The sequence below is a fragment of the Aulostomus chinensis genome, chromosome 4 (genome assembly GCF_037954235.1).
Source record: "Aulostomus chinensis isolate RoL2024-O1b breed Wild chromosome 4, RoL_Achi_v1.0, whole genome shotgun sequence".
NCBI lineage: Eukaryota > Metazoa > Chordata > Actinopteri > Syngnathiformes > Aulostomidae > Aulostomus > Aulostomus chinensis.
Window position 1 is genome coordinate 4,981,679 of NC_141323.1, and position 22,687 is coordinate 5,004,365.

Below are 22,687 nucleotides of genomic sequence, written 5' to 3' on the forward strand. Positions count from 1 at the left end.
GGCTCTGTTTGTGCTGCAGAACCAACGCAGGCACGGTGGCTGCCTAAAAATCCCGCTATCCATCGCTGATGGGTCGCCAATATCCACGCAAAATGCGCTAGATATGCGGGGCTTGCATGATTTCATAATCCCTGCATTTTCATTGCGAAAAGTCACGTTTCTTTGCAGAAAGTTGAAAAATCTTGCATTTACTTCACACAAAAGGGGCGATTTTCCTCCTGTTGTCTTGGGAACGTTGTGAAGCGATGTCATCGGAAAGCTGCAAACCCCGCAGACGTGACAAAGTCCACAAATCCGTCTCATTTGCCAGGAAAAAATAAGCTTGTAACTTGATTGATTCATCAACGTTTTGTAAATTGGAGCCATTTGTTTATTAAGGTCTGAATATGAATATTTACATTTTTTTTTCTTATTCCTCAAACTGCAGTTTTTGCAAATTCTCACAATTTCATCATCTAAAATTGCATAAATATCCCACATACTAAATTGCATTTTTTCGAGAAAATGTCCACATAATCAATGATTTTTGCCTGCAACTCTGCATTTTTCTGGAAGAACCGCTATATAATCAGGTTTTGGTCTTGTTGAAGCGAACTGGACCATGGTCCTCTGGTTCAGCAGTAGTGAGGTCAATTTTATTTTGGCTCAAACTGAAAATTAAATTTGAAAGGGGCTTTAATTCAGTTTTTAGAATATTCCTAGAAGGGAGTTTAGCAGTGCAACATGTTGACCTTTGGGTCAAGTAGGTGTTAAAAGCTCAGCTCAGTGGGCTTTTAAAGAACATGCCGGAAGTCCTAATATGTATTAATCAACTCTTAACCACCAAGATGTGGCTCTGAGTGTGTGTAGGTGCATGCACGACACACACCGTAGCTGCACAGCTCTGCAAACATGCATTAAAACACTCGTGCATGCGCACAGCAACATGCAGGGACTGACAAATTAATGTGCTGCACACATTTGCACTGCTCTGACTCCCATCCATCAGACAGCTGATGACATTTCCAGCACACACATAAAATACAATAACATCTTGATGCGCTGACATTTTATTTTCACAGATTGCCTCTCATGGGAGACAATTATGAAATGCATCAAAGCATCCCTTATAAAATCTACCAACCCACTTTTTTGACGTTTTAGCAAGGTGATATCTAGATGAAGAAGTGGCTACCATATATGTGTGCAAAAGAAAGACGGACCGATGAGGGTTCAGGCTGTCAGAGTGACAGAGATTTGGAGACCTCTTGACATACAGTAAATCATCCTCGCGGCCTTGTTTACAGACAGAGACCGAGAGGAGAGAGAAGCGGGCCGGCCTAATGAAGTCGTCTCCATCCCAGTCACATAGCACGGAGGCTGTTTGAATTCCTCCAGGGATGCCCCCTCTCTCTGTCTGCCTGGCCGTCTCCTCTGTAGATTCCTCTGGTCTCATCCTGTACAACCAAGCGTGTGGCCTCTGACGTGCAAAAAAAAGAAAGAAAAAGAAAACCCACACAGTTGCACACATATTAGAGGAAAAAAATGAGAAATATGACTGGTTAATATGAGTGGAGACCGACACCCTCTTCCTCTTGGTGCCCTGAGGTCGCTGCAAGATGCCAAAGAGTTGCACAGACATGCTCACACACTTCCCATGTGCAGACAGAATGGCAAGTCGCCTGCACACACAAATTGGTTGCCTGACAAATGAAACCGGAGCACGTCCTAATGAAATGGCAGCACAAAAAAGATGATCCAAATAAAAAATAATTAGATCTTCCTATACGTGAAGCAGCTGAGATGTTTTTGGCATGGGCTTGTGCGTGGAGCTGGCCGGTGACACGTGTTGATGGAGGATGCCGGCGAATTGGACTGAAGTGCACTGGAAGCAGCGACAGAGACAATTAAGGTGAAATGCCACTAGCACAGATGTGCATGTGTTGTACATGACTGACGTGTGTTTCGTTACACGTGTGTGTGTGTGTGTGTGTAAGTGGATGGCGGCTGGGCAATATCTGAGTGTTTGTGTGTGCTGAGATGTTCTCTTGGCTCTTGCAGCCCTTGTCAAGAAGAATTAGGGCAGCTCTCTTAGAGAAGCGGAGGGAGAATACAAGCTGCTGATGCTCCCATTCAGTGTGTGTGTGTGTGTGTGTGTTTGTGCGTGTGTGTGATTGGGCAGGAATGTGCATGCATGTGCTTTTCTTCACGCTCTGTTGCAAATGAATTGGTCATCACTAGCAAGTAGATCAGTGAAGATGCAGAGGGTAAGAAGTGATGGAGAGAAAATCAGAGGACGAGAGGAGGAAGATGTTGGCGGTACCTGTAGCACTGTGCTCAGCGACCTGTTGAGAACATCTGAGCATGCTCAGTTGTCTCCTGTTGCGCCACGTTTCCAAGAATATTCTTGGTCTGTTTCTATGCAAAGCTACGTAGATGTGCACGGACACACCTTAGTCGTAGATGTAATACAGAGAAGAGGCCAGCAGAATTGTACCTGCATTCAAACGTAATTGTGCAGCAGTGGAGAGCACGGGTCAATGTGAGAAGGGAAAAAAAAAGCCTCTTTAATGTCTCAACTGGAAATGTTGGACTTGATTTCAGGCTGGTTTGACATGAAAAAGGAGCGCTGGTGTCAGAAACAGCCCAAACATTTTGAAAAGTACTTGCTAGCTTGCAGAGACCTACACGTTGTGTGACAGCTGAGGGGGATTCAGCGAGACCGCTAACCTGTCCTAGCAATGGGAGGGCAGCGCTGGTGTGTGCTGAGAACAAGACGAGACTAATCCAACATTTAAAGCAGCATTTCTGACTGTGGTGGTCGGAGGGATGACAGCGTGTCAACTCACTGCTGACGCGCTGCCATAACGACAATAAAAGAACACATCCGAAATCTCGATCAGTTTTCTGCCTGCCTTCTTACATCATCTGTGTCAAGTCACTTCGAGTGCAGTGACCTTTTTATCAAAATAAAAGCATTATGTTTTGTTTGTTTTTTTATTATGGGTGTAGACCCTTATTTTGAAAAAAAAATCTGACTGGAAAACAAGTGATTCTGTTGTTAGTTTGTTCGTAGCTAAACTTGCATCATTCTACCACTTCTACTACCAGCGCTTTGCATCCGGATAGCAGCAGCAGCAGCAGACCACGTTTCTGATTCACGTCTTGATTTGCTTTGTTTCACTCTTGTGCAGGCATCATTTTCTGATCAGTAATATATAATATGTTGATATGCACCTATTGATATCTTTTTCTCAGATCAAGACAACAGAAAGAGGTGGATGTGAGGGACCTTCAACTGGCCAGGTTGATTTTGTTTTCCTCTCCTGCGTTGTAGCGTAACATCATAAGTTTGGTGATCCTATTTGGTTAAATCTGGTCAAAATTCGACATCATCACCTGCTCTGATGGCTTTCACTCGCTCGGCTTTAACTCGTGCCTGTCAACAGTTTTGTGCTACATGCCTACGCCTGCCTCTGTGCAGAGATGATGAAATAAGTGGAGATCCTCACGTTGAGCTCATTTGCCTTTTCTGTGCTGTCCCTGCCCTCGAATGTTGCTCAGGCAGGCGATGTCATTCTCAGACAGTGTTGATGGTTAGAAAATGTGAAATATGTTAAAAAAAATATGTGTCTTTGTTGCGGTGCACACCAGGTTTTGTTGAAGCGGTAAATCATGAGACCAGGTTGCTCTTTTTTTATGTGTGTGACTGTATCTAGTTCAGTTAGATGGCACAGTATCCACCGAGCCTATCCAGGTCACGGTCAAACAGAGAGAGAGAGAGAGAGAGAGAGGAGGGAAAGAATAAGTAAAGGAGAAAAGGAATGAATGCCGCAGACTCTCATGAGAAGACGATAGGAGAGTCAATGAGAGGAGAGGAGAGAGGATTGGAAATGAAATATTCTGAAGTAAGAAAGTGATGTGGTACAAGTGACTGAAATGGGTTTCCTCTGGCTGGACTGGGCTGTTGTTAATCCATGCTGCTACAGTGACTCACTATTGCTGGGTGAAGAACTCCAGAAAGAAATTAGAGTGCAGCCACGGCTCTGTTGCACCTCAGTAACTCACTCATGCCTTTGGAGGGTGAAATTCTTCCTTTAAACGCTTGGATTTTTAGCTGATGATCTACACATCAAATCAGTAGGGGCAGCATATTCCTGGAAAGTTGTCTGCGCTTACGATAAAAATACAAGAACATGAGTGTGAAACCTTCAGTTCACCGTACATCCCAACACTCATCACGGGGGAAGAGCTTCAGAGAGCTGTCGGGTTTTGTATTCGAAAAGTTTGAAGGAAATGGCAGAATTTTAGAAAAAACAGTTTGTTTGTTTTTCGGAGGCTCAGAACCAGAGATCAAAACCTGAGCGCCGATCTCTCAACCTTCAGCTCACATGACTCCTTCTCCCTCGTTGAGGGTTAACTCATTCCCTCACAAGTTGTACTTTCGTGAGCAAATAAAGGCACCTTTAAAAATCGGTCAAGTAAAAGAGTGCAAGGGGGCACCCAATGTAATTACTCGAGCCTCTCCACATCTGTGTACTCTGCGGTTTTGAAATTCCTCCGCTTTCACACCCGATCCTCTCTTTCTCCAGCCCGTGCTTGATACTGGACTTCAAATAGTCCATAAAAACCAAAATAGAACCGCTTGAATCACAGCCTTGAAATCAGACAAAAAAGCCTCCTCTCGCTGCTCTTACTCAGTTCAGTGGCTAATTAGACTTCCGCTCTTTCTCCCTGGGTGGAAGGCTTTCACTCGCCGCCTCGACTCTTTGTAATTGTCAAGCATGCACCCTCGTTCTCTCACCCGTTCCCCTGATTTTCCTTTTCTTTCTTCACTCTAATACTCTTGATACTCTCCTCTCCTGCTCCTCTCCCTCCCCCCCCCAGTTGGCAATTTATTTCTGTAGTGAAGGAGCGAGTTGCGAGGGTCCTGGGGGGAGTTTGCTTTTGTGTCGTCAAGGTAACGCGCTGTCAGGGACACAGCTTCTCAAGCTTGTCCAAAAGGCAATCTGGATGTATTTATTATTGTAAAAACAGGAGAAATCCCACAGTCGGAGAGAGGTGGAGGCAGACAAAGGGGTAAAAAAGGGGAAAGGAGAGAGGGAAAAACAGGTGATGAAGGGATAGAAAATGTGAGAAAATGAAGAGAGACGAGGGGAGGAAGGGAGTTGAAATGTTGAACACCACTGATGGCATCCCTGCTTGTCAATGTAGGTGAAAAAAAAACCCAATCCAAACACGTATAGCAGCTGTCAATCAAGCCAGTCAAGCGGCCTTAGTTGGCTGTCAGTTGTTGCCACGGTAACCGCCGTCATGGTGCCGTTATCATGTGGCTCTCCCCATTGAGCAAATGCAAAGAGGTGTGTCTCCAGTTTGTTTGTGTGGGAGCGAGTCTGACCCCACATCCAATCCCCATCAATTATGCCACGTAATTAAATAGTTGTCATATCAGTCGAAGACGCTGTTTCTCTCCTTTGTCCCGGTTCGTTTTTTTTTTTTTCCCCGTCTTCATGACGTCTCAGTGAGACCGAGGAGGCAAAACTGTCAGCTGTCAGAGGTGATAAGTCGGAGGATAACCAGGGCGGTGGACGACAGGACCGGTGTCACTTGTGCTGTTGTTGCGTACACCTGAGAGCCAAAGCCGGAGGAAACTCGTAAAGAGAAGTGACCCCTTTCCTAAAACTCTGGTTTATTTTTGACGGATATGACATCCTCCCGGTGACACCCCTGTCCATCTGGTGAAAAGACCCTGCCAGCAGCGCCACATGTGACGAAGGAAGCGTGTGGTAGCCCGCAATGGTCGCCGGGGCAGCAGAGGTGGCGGAACAAAGACTAGCACAGTCTGTTAGAGCGAACTGGCAAATTGAGATAAAACACAAGAAAAGACCCAACGAGTGAAGAGTGGCCTTCCGTGTGTTTTAGTTACCAATTTGATCTGTTCACTCTTAAATTTTCAATGATCAACAGTGCTGCCTATCTTTTGTAGGACAGAAAATAAAAAAAAGACATGTGAGATAGCAGCGTTTTTAGGAAACCCTTCACTAAAAATACTAGCACTATTTTAGGTTTTCATTCCTGCCGCCCTTCTTTGAATCGGATGGCAGCCCTCAGCTTTCCGCTGCCTGCCTCTGGATGAAAAAAAGAGGGAAGAGCGAAGAGAAAAAGAGCCATGAATCATTCACATTATCCTCTGAGGTGGAAATCCTGAAAACGTGTCTTACTCACACACTGAAAAAGACGCACACATACACACACACACAACACATGGGCGGCGGCGGCGGCGGCGGCGGGGGGTGGGGCCGAAGCCGATTTGGAGTGCCACCATGTGTGATGTGCTTGGAGCAGCAGCCAGTCACACACTGCGGAGCCTCAAATGTACTCTCAAAGGGAGAGAGTGTATCTTAACAAACTCAGTCTGGGAAACAAAGCGAGGGGCTGGCGTTCCTGCGGTCGTTCATGTCAGGTTAGGCCTCACCGTCAAGTCCTAAGATTCATTTTACGCTTCAATATGAAGCATGAACACTTGGGTTATCTACATACGTCAAAGTATATTTCTCTTAAAACACGGTGTAAATGTGTCGGGATGGGGCACAGGCAAACGCGTGGAGCCAAGACTGTACTCTCGATTTTGACACGAGGAGAGATTTTCAGCGCACAGAGGTGTTTGAATGACGTTTGGGTTCCTGTGCAGTTTAATAAAAATACCATGAAATCAAACTCCACGGCAGGTTTTGATCTAAACTTATGGAGGAGTTCAATATGGTTTAGCTTCAATGCACAATACAAGGTTCTTAGCGACACGAAAAACTTGGAAAATTATTTGAATTAAAAAAATAACCAGGTAAAAGTTTATGTTTGGCCCACATCAGAGCCAGAGGCGCCAAATGAGGCCCAAATGCGACCTGGGTAGCGAAGTCATGGCCTGTAAAAGTTCTTGTAAACTTGATGGAGCCCCTCGCATTTGGAAAGCTGCGTCACAAATACCGCAGTATGAGAGAATAAGTGGTTTGACTGGGGAAAAAAAATTGGGGGGGGGGGGTATTTTTTTTATGTCACTCCCAATTTTATGTTGGACTAAACCACAGTTATATAATACAATGATATATAATGATAAACTCAGACATCGTCTTTCACATCTAGTCACTGTAAGTCTGTGTGCATCCTGTGTTTAATGCCATCATAACGAGCACAGTGCGTTTGTTCTGTAGGGGATGAGGACAAGCGGGTCCAAAGTACAAAGTTAACACAGGAAAGCAAACAGCGCAGCTTTAATTTTCGAAGCCTTCCAGCACTGTCAGAGCTCGTGGAGGATTAGACAGGAACTGGATGAGATACGGCTGCTCAGGCCGGGGCAACGTGAGCTCTCCAGAGGTTACGAGGCATCGTCGCTACAACATCTCGAGTTTTAGCAGCACGTTTTCTACTAGCCTCTATCTCAGGGGTGGGCAATCATGTGCCATGGAGGGCCGTGTGTATGCAGGTTCTCCTTCCAACCAAACACTTTAACAGGTGATTCCACTGATTAACACACCTTCAGCCACAGAAGAGTGTTAATCAGTGGAATCACCTGTTAAAGTGTTTGGTTGGAAGGAAAACCTGCATACACACGGCCCTCCATGGCACGATTGCCCACCCCTGCTCTATCTCAATGAATCTGACACGGATTTGAAAGCGGTGAATTCTGCCCTAAAGAGTCGTGTAGAAAGAACTTGCTCAGACTCACTGGCACCCTATTTGTCTGCAACGTTTCGGTACCAGAGATTAAATGTTCGCTGATAAGTAGAACAGCAGAAAGTCAAGGGGAGGAGCAATCCAAATGTTGTTCCTCCATGGTGCATTTTAGGATTTAGGATTAGGATTTAGTTCCGTCTGTCCCTGTTTCAACATGCAGAAGGTGTGAGAAAATGAGCAACCGGTGTTCTCTACGTCTTCTACGGTTCTACTGGACTGCTTGTGAAATGTTCTGCATGTTGACAAGAGTAAAAGGGATTCAGCCAGCATGCAACGAAGTTCATCACCGGGCCGAGAGGAAAGCCTTTGGCTCAGGTGTCATGCTACGGGTCCAGAGACACGTAGCATGACACCTGAGCCCACCGCAACCAATAACTGCCTCAGTTACCTCAAAGAAAGTGCTTTCGTACAGCAGGTTTGCTAAGATGCTGCAGTTCGGACCTGGGAAAGCAGGCAGAGTGACAGTGTGATCGCACCTGAGGTGGTTTTGTTTTAGATATAAAAGCGTTTGTGTTTTGAGAACAAACGCTCAGGAGAAAAAAGCCAAAGGCGGCGTCGAGGAGTCGGCATTCTCACGCAAGAGAAAAGAGAGATACATGCAGAAAGGAACAGAATGATAAAGACAAGAGAAAGTGAGCTGGGGGGGGGGCAGCAAGTCTCAGGCTTGATGGTCTCCAGTCAGTGAGGGTTTGGAGGATTTGTCTTGACAGCTCTTTAGAATCACTCTCTATTGCTGAGAATGAAAGGATGATGAGCGGTAGGGCTCACATGGTCCATCTCCAATCAGGAGCCATCAGGACACGTTGACTGGATCGAGCACACAGTGGATTCTCATCGAAGCCTTCAGCGCGTCGCTGTTATCCAGCCTGACTGACGAGCCTAGCAAGAATGCTAGATCCTCTCCTCTGTAGGGCCTGAATCCTTACCTGAGAGTTCTGCCTCTGACGCTTTTTAAATCAAGTCATCAATCACAGGAGAGCCATGTCATTTTTAATGAACGAGCACCGTGCTGTCCTGAGATTTAGTCGTCAGACTCAAAATCGCTACTGTCTGAGACACGCAGTCATTTCCTCCTAGACATTTTCTTTTTGCAACTAGCCTTGTGGCCCCCTGCTGACCGTTTGAGGTTTGCTGCTTCCTACAAGAGGGGACGAGCACAGCGTCCGAATTGCCAAGTAGGTCTGATCGTAGGTCCCAGAGCAGGTCGTAGGCTGTCCGAAACCACAACTGGCGTGAGTAGCAACCTACTACGCAGCCTAAATTCCAGCCTAAACACGCCCACATTGTAGGTTTGCGCCACCAACAGTCTCCCATTCTTATGCAACACCAACATTTATAGTCGTTGTTGATGACTAAAGGTGTGTTCACACCAAACGCGACGCGTGTGTGCACACCTTTACAGGTTCGTTGATGTGCTTGGTCAAAGAGAATGAGTGAAAGGTGCATTCAGAGTGGAGTGCAGTACGACAGTCAGGCCAGCAGGTGGGGCTTTCGTTGGTGCTGGCTACCTAATTGCGGTGTCTGTGCTCTGCCAGCAGAGGTCGTGCTTCACCACCAATCTTCAAGGGTGTCCGAATGGTGCCGCCGTGTTTAGGTTGTAGAAGTAGGCTGTAGCGGTAGGTCGTAGCAGTAGGTCGTAGGTTGCCACTTGGCAATTCAGACGCAGACGAAGTTAATCCAGACTCTAAATTGACCGTAGGCGTGGCTGGGAGAGCCAATGGTTGTCTGTCTCTATGTGTTGGCCCTGCCATGGACTGGTGACCCGTCCAGGGTGAACCCCGCCTCTCACCTGAAGGCAGCAGGGATAGGCTCCCCCCCCACGACCCTTGACAGGATAAGCGGTAGAAAATGGATGGATGGACAATGATGGAACATGTCACCAGTGTGCTTTTTCAAGCATTGTCAGTCTATTGTTTTATTTCTTTTTTGTGGCGTTTCCATTTGTTGACAAGCAGATTTATTTTTCTTAAACAAAGAAGAGATGGAGTCGTTTCCTTCCCCAGCAGTCTGCCTGTGCTCGACTGGTCTGGTAGAAACGGCGCTTTCCACACCTCCGAGAGAAGTTTCACAGGGATACTGTAAACAGAGCGTGATGTAACGTGCCGACTCATGGCGACCATAAATAGTTTGTGTGTTAAATGCATTCACTGCCATATTTGGATGACAAATGTTTCTCAATTTCGCTGCAAACCATGTTTCTAACTGCTGGTGTCTGTGTGTCTCCACAGAAACCTGCTGGACAGAGACACATTCTCCAAATCAGACCCAAGTAAGTTGAATCTTTGCCTGATACACGCATTAGTTGTGTTTCTCACTGTGGATGAAAAGGGCTCAGCAGAGGAGGAAGGACGGGCAAGGCAGATAAAACACACGGCGACGTGGATGAGAGAGTGAAGCTACAGAGAAGCAAGAGGATGAAATTAGTGGAACTGATGGATGAAAATCTACAAGTGAAAGGGGAGAGGAAGCAAATAATAGGAGTTAAAGAACAAGTGACAAAGGGAATGAAGAAAGTTGATATTAATTAGGGAGCAGGAAGGAAGGTTGTTCCTTTTAGCTGCATGCAGCCGTGAGTCACTCCTTTGTATGGGAGTGTTTTCACTAAATGTGGGCTCAGGCAGGTCCGACTGAAGCGTGAGGCCGGCTAACGGGCTTCCTCATATAGACTCTCTGAATGTTTCTACTCCACAATGAACTCTTTCTCTGCTATTGGCGGGTTTTTTTGATGGGTGGCGGTGGGGGTTGCCACTGTCACGTGGCGCTATTGCACCTTGTACCAGAATACTGCGCGTCTATGTCCAAAAACAAGCAGACAAGAAGCTCCAGAACCCAGAGAAGACGGATCGATGTTGTGGTTCTCCTGGGGGCCTGTGGCGCTGCTGTAGGAGCACTGAAGTTGTGACGAGGAGTCTAATGGATGCGCTGGTCGTTAAGGGGAAGCTTGAACGCCGACCATGCTAATTACTAGGGTTCATGTTCGTACAATCCAGGTTACCTCTAGTCTGGATTGCAGTAGTGTCTTAGAAAATAAAATGCTTTTATTATAGGTCATCCTGTGAATGACTGCCTGGTGCTCCATAACAGCCCACACACACACACACACACACACACACACACACACTCACTGTCTTTACAGTAGAGACAGCACGTCAGCACTTCTACAGGAGCGTGGGATAAAAATGACGTGAGGTGATGGTGACGGTGATGAACAGGTGACAAGAATGACAGTGATTAACGTGACGATGAGGAGTAGGAGGTGGAAGCTCAGGCTCTAACCATACATTAAGAGTCTGCGCTGAGCTGATGCTGAGGACGGGGACTGGAGTCTCCTGAGCTGAACCAGTCTGATGGGTAAAGAGCAGGGAGGTGACGGAGAGAGGGAGCAGGGAAGGATGGACCTGTCACTTGCTGCTGAAAGCACCTTAAGATTCCAAAGAGCAGTGACGCGAAAGGAAAGTGAAAAAGGGGGAAATGCCCTTCAATTCTTTAGCAACAAGCAAATGAGGAATCTAAATGTTTCCGTCGCCTGGTGTATCACCTGTCTCTTACCATCAGGCTCAAAAGAAAAATGGTTGTTACAAGCCTTACGTACCTCCCTTTCATTTTCCTGAAAGAACATCAAAAGCCTCAGGAATGAAGTGAATGCTGAGTGAGATAAGTCATTCGCCTTTTAGCTAATTGAGTTGTTCAGGAAATTGCATAATGGCCTTAAAAAAATTATATATACATGTATATATAATTTCTTGAATAAAAAGCTATTAGTTACTTTGATGTTTTGCCATTTCTGATTCATGCAGTCATGGTTCATTGGTCAGATCTGCTGAACAGGGTGACATTTGAGTTATTTGTTTTCTTCTGGTGTAATGAGGGGAACGTTCCTCGATGCTTCCCCTAGTGAGGTCACCAAATCAGCTCCAAACTGTGGTTTTAAAGAGAAGTCATAAGTTAGTTGTATCGTTGTATGGACCAACTGCTGCTCATTGGTTCTGGTTCTGACCATCTTTGGTGTTATTAATGGTGTGTGTGTGTGTGTGTGTGTGTGTGTGTGTGTGTGTGTGTCCTGTGTCTCTCCTCATCAGTTTGTGTTCTCTACACGCAAGGCATGGGAAACAAGGAGTGGAGAGAGGTGAGCATTCCCCAGAATGATACTAGGAGAATAGTGGCTACAGCACACGTTCACACAATCAGACACAGAAGCAGCACCTTCAGCAGAGTTTACCTCTCTGTTTTTACATGTACTGGATGTGCCATGTTGAAAATGTGTCATTTCTCCGCTGATATTTGGCTTCAGTCTGCAGCCTGATTATCTACTATATATATATACTATATACTATATATATATATATATATATATATATATATATATATATATATATATATATATATATATATTAGTATAAATTTTGCAGGAGAGGGTAGTGGTTATACGCAGACTTTGGATGTGTTAAGTTTGATTGATTTTTGAACAGAATCTCGTCTGGAATCGTCATTAAAATGTGACATTTCCGCTGCGAAGATTAGATTCAGATCTACAGTTTAATATGTACGTGAACAAAACTGAGCAGGCGGCCATGGTATTTCTAATGTTACGCTCAGTAACGTACACTTTTGATAGCTAACGTGTGACTCATTCTCAATCAGTGTCTCTGACATCGATGCATATTCATGAATGGAAATGAGGGGGCAAATGCTGCCGCTCCAATCATTTGCAGTTTTTCATAGATCTGAGTGGACCATCATCTGCACACATTATTAATAGGCTGGGGTAAATGCCAAACCAGAACCTGGCTGACCCCCATTGACTGGATCCTTCAGCTGCTCCGCTGTGCATTCATTACCCCAAAGCTGTACATAATCTTGTATAACCAGCCTCAGCCCCGATGTGCCTCCTGAGGCCAAAGTCTGCTCCTGATTATTTATTCAGAGTCACTGGAACTCCACAAAGTGCTTGTGAAAGGGTTAGTAGGTTGATCCAATATTTTTAAAAGGGAGTTTTATATTAAGATGTAGGTTCAGTCACATTTGTGCAATTAAAAATTGTGTAAAGTTTAGAAAATCATAGTGATATTTTAAAAAAATGTTGATGTCCACTTTACTTGAGATTTCATCGCATTTCCCTTTGTCTCGTCTGCGTAGTTCGGGAGGACGGAGGTGATTGACAACACACTAAACCCAGACTTTGTGCGAAAATTCATTTTGGACTACTTCTTCGAAGAACGGCAGAACCTCCGATTTGACTTGTAAGTATGGTCGAGTATATCTTTGTTATTGTGATACCAATGCTTGTTTGGTTTTAAAAATAAATAAATACATTTTAAAAAAAAACCTAGCCCGAGAACTGTAAAGGTCAGGTGGCATATAAAGTTTGGGAGTTGGACTTCAGCTGTCTCGTGTGTGTGAGGGGACGGGTCGGACCACCTCTAGACCCCCTGTTTTCATCTCCTTCCTGGTTAGTCCACTTACATTAGATTGTCCAGCTTAGGACATTTTTAAAATAAGGCAGCCAGCCCAAGAGACATTTTCTGGTAAGCAAGAGAAAGTTGCTGTTGAGCCAGAGGAAGACTGTGGTGAGTGAAAGTTTCTGGTGTGCAATGTAAAGTTTTTGTTGAGGAAGCCAAATTTTCTTGTGAGCCAGGGAAAGTTTCTGTCGCCAGCGTGCTGCGGCGGTGTCATGCTCCTGGGTTGGGTGGGTCTGTGGCGCTGGGTATCGCGGTTCGCTGGCTATCAGAACATCAAGCTGAAATAATTTGTGTCTCAGGGATGTCAAATTCTGTTTTGCAAATCTACAGCCACAAGAAGCAGTCAGTCAGACACCAAATAGACTTATTGAGTCACCAGCCTCATGGCTTGGAGGTAGAGTGTCCGCCTAGCAACTGAAGGGTCTCTGGTAACCATGTCCAAGTGTCCTTGAGCAAGATACTGAACCCCTGATTGCTCCTGATGGAGCTGTGATGGACTGGTGACACGCCCAGGGTGAGCCCCGCCTCTCACCCAGTGTCAGCTGGGATAGGCTCCAGCCCTGCACTCCTTAATAGATAAGCGGTAGAGAAAATGGATGGATGGATGATGGATGGCTGGAAGTCACTGACCTGCCTGTAGGTAATGGAATTCTCTCCTCACGGTGAATTCCCCATTGAGTTAAGAGCGTATTTCAGTGGCTTTATTTTATATGATGCAAACTAATCTTCATATAATCAGTGAATCACAGACGACCCCACGTTCACGTCTGTCGAGAGTCTGCGGGCGCGAGTGTTTGCCTCTGAGAGATGAGGCGGGGAAGACCTTGCTGTTTGTGTGAAAGGCGACAAATCAAAGGAAACCTGAACAACCGGAGGGTTTGGTTGGGACTGTGTTTGTTTATAAAGGCTTCTGTAACACTTATTTTTCACTGCTGTACTACTGTGTGTGTGTGTGTGTGTGTGTGTCTGCGTGTGTGTGTGTCTGCGTGTGTGTGTGTTTGCGCGCGCCCATGATAGCTCTGTTTCTAGAGAGAGTATCAGTTGTCCATGGAACCAGCTTGGCTCCAGTCTGTCCATGTCCTGTGAGCACATTTGACGTTGCTTTAGTGGGGGAAGGTCAAAGGTGCCGTCCTGCCGCGGAGACTGTCTGGCGTGCTGATATACCAACATTCACATAATAACGAGGTCTTTGTCCTTCCTATAGAGCCAATAATTGTGAACATAGCACAAGTGTAAACCAATGATGTTGTCAAGTTTGAGGTCATGTGGTGTGGCGTTTCTGGTTGAGGTCATGAGTCAGTGGTCATCATTTGCCATCTCTTTTGATTGTAGTACCACTACCTCAGCTGGCTGCGCTGTCACAGTACATTCTCGTATTGTCATCTCACAAGACAGACGTGTCATCGGCTTCACGTGGGCGGACCCACTCCAAGACGTGTGTGTGTGTGTGCGTGTGTGTGCGTGTGTGTGTTTGTGTGTGTGTGTGCGCGCGCGCGTGTGTGTATTCCCACTTACTGTGTGTGACCATGACCATCATGTTGTGTGCATGTGTGTGGACATGTTTCTGAGTATGTGTGGTGGTTAGTGATGGTAACCATAACAACCGGGGTCAGGGGGATGAGGGTTGTGATGTAGAGCCGGACAGATTTGACCTCTCATATCTACTCTTCCTTCTCCACCTAGAAACACTTCTATTCCTGTACTTCTGCTGTGAAGCTGCTCCAGGAGAGGTCTCACACAGGGGTGTGATGTGAAATCAAAAATAACGAAATAAAATTCAAAGGCGCACGAAAGAGCAATCAAATGTTAAAATAAACACACAAAAAAACAATGCGAAGTGGCGCAACGCACCACTAACACTGATGATTTTTGACCCTCTCGTCTACTGTATACACATGTTACAAGAGGAAGAAGAACTCTGTAGCGACACCAGAGAAGAGGAAAAAGCAGCGAAGCAATTATTTCAAAATGAAGGAAGACGAGGCCGAACAAGTAGCGGACGCTCCTTCACCAGGCAAATCAGCTTCCCATGTAAAAGACAAGGCAACCGTGATATATATATATATATATATATATATATATATATATATATATATATATATATATATATATATATATATATATATATATATATATATATATATATATATATATATATATATATATATATATATAATAACAAATATTTTGTTCTTTGACAGCAAAGAGCATTTTATTTTGTACTGACGCAGCGGCAACTTGTATGTCGGCACGTTAAGGAAGAAAACAGAGAATATTTGATTCCTGATTCATTCCTGATTTTTGATTTTCTTTCATCTTTATTTCTCGTTGCACCCCTCGTCTCACATGATTGATATGCATCGATGTCAGCACCAGGTGACCAGTGGCGCCGTGGTCAGACTCAGACGTAAATGGTGCGTTTCGTTTGGCCCTGCGCTCTCGTGCCTCTTGAACCTTGTGCATCTCCTCGGATGCTCTGGCGTATCTGGGCTGTCCCAGACAAGTGAATCCTGGTCTGGCACCATGACAGGGTCTCGGTCTGCCTGCAGCTGAGCTCTGGTGTGGTTTGTTTGAGGCATGAAAAGAAAAAAACAAGTTATTAAAAAAAGATTAAACTAAAGAATAGAAATGTCAGCAGCTCACATGCAGGTGATGATGTCACTGGAGCACATGTTTGTTGTATGGTGTATGAGCACTGTGAGACGACAACGAGAGAGAGAGAGAGAGAGGGATGAGGGGCGGGTGACATCAATAACAAGAGCCTGAATGGAAATAAATAAGCCAGCAAGTGTAACGTTGCACTGATGACAGCACTGATGACAGCACTGATCCTTGTCACAAGGACATGAGCTGGAAATGGAGACTGGAATTCTGTCTGTGGAATTCTGGCGGTCTCCCACTGAACTACAGCACGTTATTGATATTAAAGTGACCTTATTTATCCCAATAAGATGAAATCAACGAGTAATAACTTTGTTCCTTTGACCTTCCACAATCACTCTGAGGAGCCGGTGCTTTTTTTTTCTTTTGTAAATCAGAATGCGTGTCAGCTTTCATACGTTTGTGAAACTCCAGCGAGTTTCCAAGTCAGACAACTAAAACCTGTTTAGTAATGACGTGTGTGCTACAATGACTTTCCTATCTGTTATCTTGAGGACGTGTGCGTGTGCGTGCGTGTGTGTGTGTGTGTGTGTGTGTGTGTGTGTGTGTGTGTGTGTCGTTCCAATGTCTTCTCTTTTGCCCAGTAAGCTGTAAATGAAAGCATGACGCTGTTTGAGTGGTTCCCTGAATGGAGCTGAGCGTCTCAGGAGCTAAATTGAGCCCTGGTGTTTTGTTGGTGTGTGTGTGTGTGTTCACATTAGAGCTGTTCAGTGTGTGCAGAGGGAGCTTGGTGAGGGGAATCTGAGGAAGTGCCGGGTTTGAAGTCGTTTGGATGAGTGGTTATGGAGAACAGTGAAGGACACACGGAGGTTCCCAGTGCTAATTAGAGAGACGTGTCCACCTGTGGGAGACCCTGCTTCATGCGTGTGGGTGTTTTAGCATGTTGGAGTGTCTCCTCTTATGTTTCACAGATGTAGAATGATGGCCCGCAGAGTCTAAGACTGTCTGAAATGAAAAAAGCCTTTCCCAGACCTTGGAAAAATAGACAGAGAGGCGTGAAATACTGCAGCATGTCAGTACGGTCGAGACTAAACTACGCCTACAGTCCGAATCTCCATTAAACGTGAATAAATGTACTCTTTCCCAGGCAGAGTATCTTTTTATCAGGGCTGTTAAAGATTACAGTGGACACATGACAAGAAAAAGGACGCTCATTCAAGACGCGTAGTGTTTCCTGGTGCTTTAGCCTTTAACCTTCAGTTCCATCAGGAGTCAGCTGTGAAGCAAACATGGCACCTCAGCAGGAGCGCTCATTTTCGCCGCTTTCTGACACAGTGCCTTCCCACAAACACTGTAAATACATCTGTCACCCGCTCACAACGTTGTTCTTAAGACGGCAATGCTACACCTACGCTGGCACGCTTCCTCCCCTGTATGCTTGCTAGCTGCTAGCTGCCGTACTGTGAGAGCCGCGAAAAGCAAGATTAAGTAAGGAAAGCTGATTTGTACGACACCTTTGACATATACAAAATCACAAAGTGCTTCACGTTAATAACAAATACATAATGAAAAGCAACAACATAGTCCTAGTTTTCATATTTGTTGTAAATATTTTTTTGTAAATTATCCAATATAAATGTTCATATTTATTATATATATATAAAAAAAACAAAGGAAGAAAGACAAAAACAGTACTTGGTTGATAAGTTAATTCAGTTAAACTTCAAATAGCAGAGACACACAATAGAACCAGTCAATATGCCAATGATCCACTCCATAACCTCAACCATTCAAAAGAAACTATTTGTATTGTATATATTTATATTATTTCCAAAGTAGTTGTTGTTTTTAATTTGCATAACAATGAAATGGAAACGTGTCAAGCGAGTACGGCTGCAAGCCTGCGTGAGATACCTGTCGCCTCCTCTGGAGCCGGTACAACATAGAACAGTTCCCAGTGTAGAGAGCGGTCGGCTGGCTGACTGTTTCCCCTACTCATGTATAACATGATTCCATTCAAACACACACATGCAGTAAAAGCACAGTGTGAGCACGATCCTGAGCATTCAGGGGAAGTGGGTAAATGGACCCTTTATTCTATGACTGGCGAAGTCTGGGATTGCCTCCGATTGCTGAGCCAGTGGCTGGCCTGATTGTTGCCGGTCTTTAGAGGAGCCGCTGCCTTGCGGGGACCGTTTCTGGACAAAAGTTTGGTTCTGCAAGGATCGTATGAGAGCCCTGCAGGTGGAATTGAGGAAAGAAGTGTGAATAATCAAGCAGAAATGGTGCTGTTCAAGTGAAAATGAAGCACAAGGCACATGCTGTGTATTATTTCTTTATTTACTCAGCACGTTTGTCTCTCTCTGATATACTATGAATACTCCCAATCATACGTGTGACTTACTGCCAATTAGTCCAACCTGTGTGGTTCTGATGGAGGATACCTGTGATGCCGAGAGCTATGAAGTGCTCGGCTGCTGACAAGCTGCTCTGCCCAGTTACTGATTTACTCCATCTGTAATCCCCGTCGTGTTCCCGGCTGAGCTCCTGTCACCCTCCGTCGCTTCCTAATGCACCGACTCCCCTTCTCTCTCCACTCCGCAGGTACGACGTTGACTCCAAGAGTGCCAACCTGTCGAAACACGTGAGTACAAAAAAAAAACAGAACTCCTCTTGTGACGTGTGCGTTTTTCATCGGCTCACACGTTTACTTCTGTCTCTGCACGTCAGCTGATATTTGTGCATGTGTTCGCGGGAGCTCGATTACCTCCCTCGTCATTAGCGCCCATTAGCCTCATTTCAGCCACATAACAGTAATCTGGCCATTACGATGAGTGTGTTTACCATCCAACGCGATCGCACATTCCCTGAACAGCCAGCAGTTCATTTACAATATCAAATAAACACTTATTTTCTCCAACCACTCCTGCTGTTTTCCATTAATTGTTGTGATTAGCATAACTCTAATTAGAGACCACGATGTGATAAGTTGTTGGTGTTTGCCGGCTGTGTCGGGCTTTGAAGACTGCAGATCAATCAGAAACAGCAAGCGTTACAATGAAAATAAGGGCATCTCCGTCCGTCTGTTCGTCCAAGTCCACTTATCTCCCCGCCGGGTGGCCGTATCCATCTGAAATTGCACACGGCCTCAGAAAATTGCCGTACACAGAGAGTGTCATGGCCCAATGATCAGCATGATCGATTTATTTAGAGAACTCTGCCATTACAACCCACACTGTGGTCAAAGGTGGAACTGATTTTCGTCCTGATGTTGACTTTTTTTTTTTTTCAGGGCGGTTACAAATCCGTGCCGTTATCACGTAGCAACCACAACGCCACAGAAACACTTAAGGTCGCACAACCCAGTAACAGGGATGAGCTCAGACACTCAGGTTGCTGGGATGTCACATCAGAGTACAGCCTTTTTTTTCTTTGTTTTTCAAAAAGGAACAGGTTAAATAAGTCACACATTGATACAGACTTACATCATCATGTCTTATTAATTCACCCCTTCAGGTAAATTTCATATCCTTAGGTACTTCTTTTGATGTCGTTGCTCAATGCTTTTATTTCTTCGCACATTTGTCATTCTGTGATTTTGTTTAGATGTGATACAAATCCCTCACTCTTTTATTACAAAAACATGAATAAGTTAAACCAGTCGAGACCTTTGTCAAGGCTTGAAAGAGCTCCAGATCTTCCTGCAGTCACTCACAATGCAGCGTCAGGATTCTTAACGTTCCACTGTTTGTTGGTATCGTTGCCAGAGTCTAACGCTGTGTACGGGTCTGTGCTCATATCCCCAGGTATGAAAAAGTACAAGTACAAACAATACATAGAGTACATAGAATGCTACGTTTTTCCAAACCGCTTGGAGAAACCCGTTCATCATGTATTTACAGCAACGTTGTGTTTCCTCGTCAGAGACGACAGAAAAAAGACAAGACAAACTAAACTGGGCTGATCCTGATATTGAAAGTAGATCTGTTCACGCTCACCTGGTTTCTTGACTCAGTGGCTTTTCATCTGGCATCTTCATCCGGCATCACCCCGCATGTCTGAATTTACAAAGCCGCCATATCGGTGTTTGCCAAACGTTCATGACGGACCGGGCCTTTCAGTGATATGTCACACATCTGGGCAGGTGTTTGTTGTAGTTACTGCCAACAGGAGCTGGGCTGTTGCTGCCCAGCACAAGGTTATTGAGGCAAGAAGGAAAATGATTAAAGGCAGTAAGAAGCTAATAAACAAGGAGCACATCAGTCTGGAAAGCACTCTTTGTCACTAATGAAGTCATTAAGTTCATTGTGTTGCTTTTTTTTCTTTTGTTCTGCAGGTTTGTTTGTTTTTTTTTTTTCTCAAGCAAGACATTTAGTACCGCGCATGTACAGAATGCATCTGAGAAACACACAACTCATTTTTTGACTTGACGTTTGTTTCTCAGTCTGCCTCTTAGCAGAGCTGCAAGCATGAAGTTTAAGTTGTCTATGGCAGATGGCGGTATGTGTGTTATTCCAACGCTGCGCATCTTCTCATCTGAGTGATGCGTTTTTAGATAGCACTTAGCCTTTGACCAAAGACCAGGCTCCTCTTGGTCTATGGCACAAACGTTTCCTGGTCTTCCAAAATAGCAATGCGCCACGCCTCATAAGGACATTTAAGCAGCTGATGGTGCAGGTGGACTGCAAGTTTGTTTGTTTTTTTTGTTAGTTAAAGGGCGAGGGTGCCTGGCGTGAAAACATCGTGAGCGCCGGCTTGAAATTAGCGTTGACGCTTGCGCTTAACCGAGTGCCGGCTTGCACCAGGCTGAAGATTCGGCCTGAAGTGTCCCTCGCGCGTCAGGCAAGACGTCACAACACACATCAACACATTTATCAGTGTTTGTTCTTCAGTCTTGAGCCCAGACGGTCCGCCCACAGTTCATAACACACACACACACACACATGCGCGCGCGCACAATAAAAACAGGTTGATGTTATTGGGAGAGGAGACGGTTTGTGCGTTATGTATTTGTTCAGATAGAGAAAACAGGGGGTTTTCCCTTCTTATAAGTGCTGCCTTTGTATTTTACCTGACTGAATATAATTTGTAGTGATACAACAGCTCTCCAGCGCTATAATCCTCATGTCATCCGCTGTCTCAGGGGGATTAACTGCTGCGTACACTGTTAGCTAATAGAGGGAACGATCTCACACAGTGCATTTTGCTATTATACATATCACTTTCTGTATTTTTGCACAGGATTATAATAAAGACCCGCCCTCCATAAATGTTGCATAGTGACAGCTTATTTGAATTTGTGGGGGAAGAAAAGACATTGTATTTACTTTTGTCTGAAAGTTCTTTCATATCCCCAGGGCTGTTACTGTAACAGGTATGACTGAGAATCTTTATTTTTAGCCTCATTGGGTTTCCATGTACTCGTTGAAAAGGGTGGGGAATTACAAAAAATTTGATTTATTTAGAGCTGCCGTGCTGCATCATTACTTGGCATGATAAGGTTGATGGGACAGTAGAAAACTAAATGAATCCTTCGTCGTGTACGGGAGGGGGGATGAACCAAGGTGAGGAGAGTGAAGATGCAGCACTTGGCCGGCTCTCATTACCACCCATTTAAATCATTGCTTCCCTCTATTAAAAAAAACCCTGAAGACTTGAACCTTGCTTGAGATGAATGATCCATGTCAGAAAAACTATTTTAAACATTTAAAAAGCTCTGCTTTGGTAATAAAACCGTCCTCCATGCTGCAATGTTTGGGAACTGAATTAGTCATTTTAAACTCTTACTGTTCAGCTGTCGCCACTCATGTCTCAGAGCTAATGTAGAAAAGTGACATTTTATATGACGGGAAGCCCAGTCGATGATTTCATACATTTGGCAAAAGTTCAGTGATACAAGAAAAACCTTTACCTGCCATTCTATTAAAGGTGATATCTAAGCCTCCTAAGCGATTATCAAGAGTGGAAGCTTGGCCTAAAGAAACAGCTGGATTATCTTCAGACCAGTGCCAGCTAAGACCTAAATAAGAGCTTCTGTTTCATCAATAAGTAGCAGTTGAAAATCATCTGCCAGATCTCTTCAAGAGTAAAGGCGCTTCAGTAGCACAGGCAGCTTTGAACCATTTTAGGATTAAATGAAATGTATAATTGAGCATCATCTGCGTATTACTTTATAGGGACTAGAGGAGCTTTCATGGGAGCCGTTTTGGTGAGGTCTTGCACAGAGTTTTCAGAAAAAGGGATTATTGGTTGGGAAAAGAAAGGTTTTTGTGTTGAAAGAAGAAGAAATATTTGCTATATTTCATCTTTTTTACAAACAAATACTGGCTATTAGGTTGCACACAAAAATACTGGGGCAGCCAGTCTAATCATGGAAGGAGTAACATGATCGAGGACTGAAATCCAGAGATCTTTAAACGATTGTTCTTAAAAACCTGCATCACTATTTGACATAAAAACGGTAAACATTAAAGCCAGCAAAACATTTTGTGAGGTTGTTAATGAACACAAGGGTTTATTTTATGAAATTAATTAACGATAAGTCAAAAGAATACATCTGAAATATAAAGAAAGTAAAAGTGCATGTGGGGTTTTGGGGTCTTTTTACCTCATCTCCCTTTCTCACAGCAGCATCCTGTCACATTCTCCTGTAATTGCTATACTGTTCCCGGGCTCTGTCACTGTCCTTCCATTTCACTCCCTCAATCCGTCTCCTCCCACCTCCCTTCCTTGCTCCACTTTCTTGAAATCAATAATCTCATACAAGAGGAGACAGGCATGTTTGCTTGGAGGCAGCGTACCATCCAAGCAGCCTTCAGTTCCTGTCTCTGGGGGAAAGCTGGAGAGCCAATCCATTTGATGGTGTTTTAACATGTAGGCTGCAGGCACATCGAAGGGCTGTGTGAGAATGAGACGTG

At 44.7% G+C, this 22,687-nt stretch overlaps 1 protein-coding gene across 1 annotated transcript in view; it reads left to right on the forward strand.

The window, feature by feature from the left end:
• LOC147262382 (copine-8) overlaps positions 1–22,687 on the forward strand; it is a 74,039-nt gene that overhangs the window by 9,006 nt on the left and 42,346 nt on the right. Inside the window, exons 2-5 of the mRNA XM_086201175.1 lie at positions 9,939–9,979; positions 11,790–11,836; positions 12,847–12,950; positions 18,375–18,414. Of these exons, the coding sequence (XP_086057301.1) occupies positions 9,939–9,979; positions 11,790–11,836; positions 12,847–12,950; positions 18,375–18,414 (232 nt within the window). The remainder of the gene's footprint in view (positions 1–9,938; positions 9,980–11,789; positions 11,837–12,846; positions 12,951–18,374; positions 18,415–22,687) is intronic.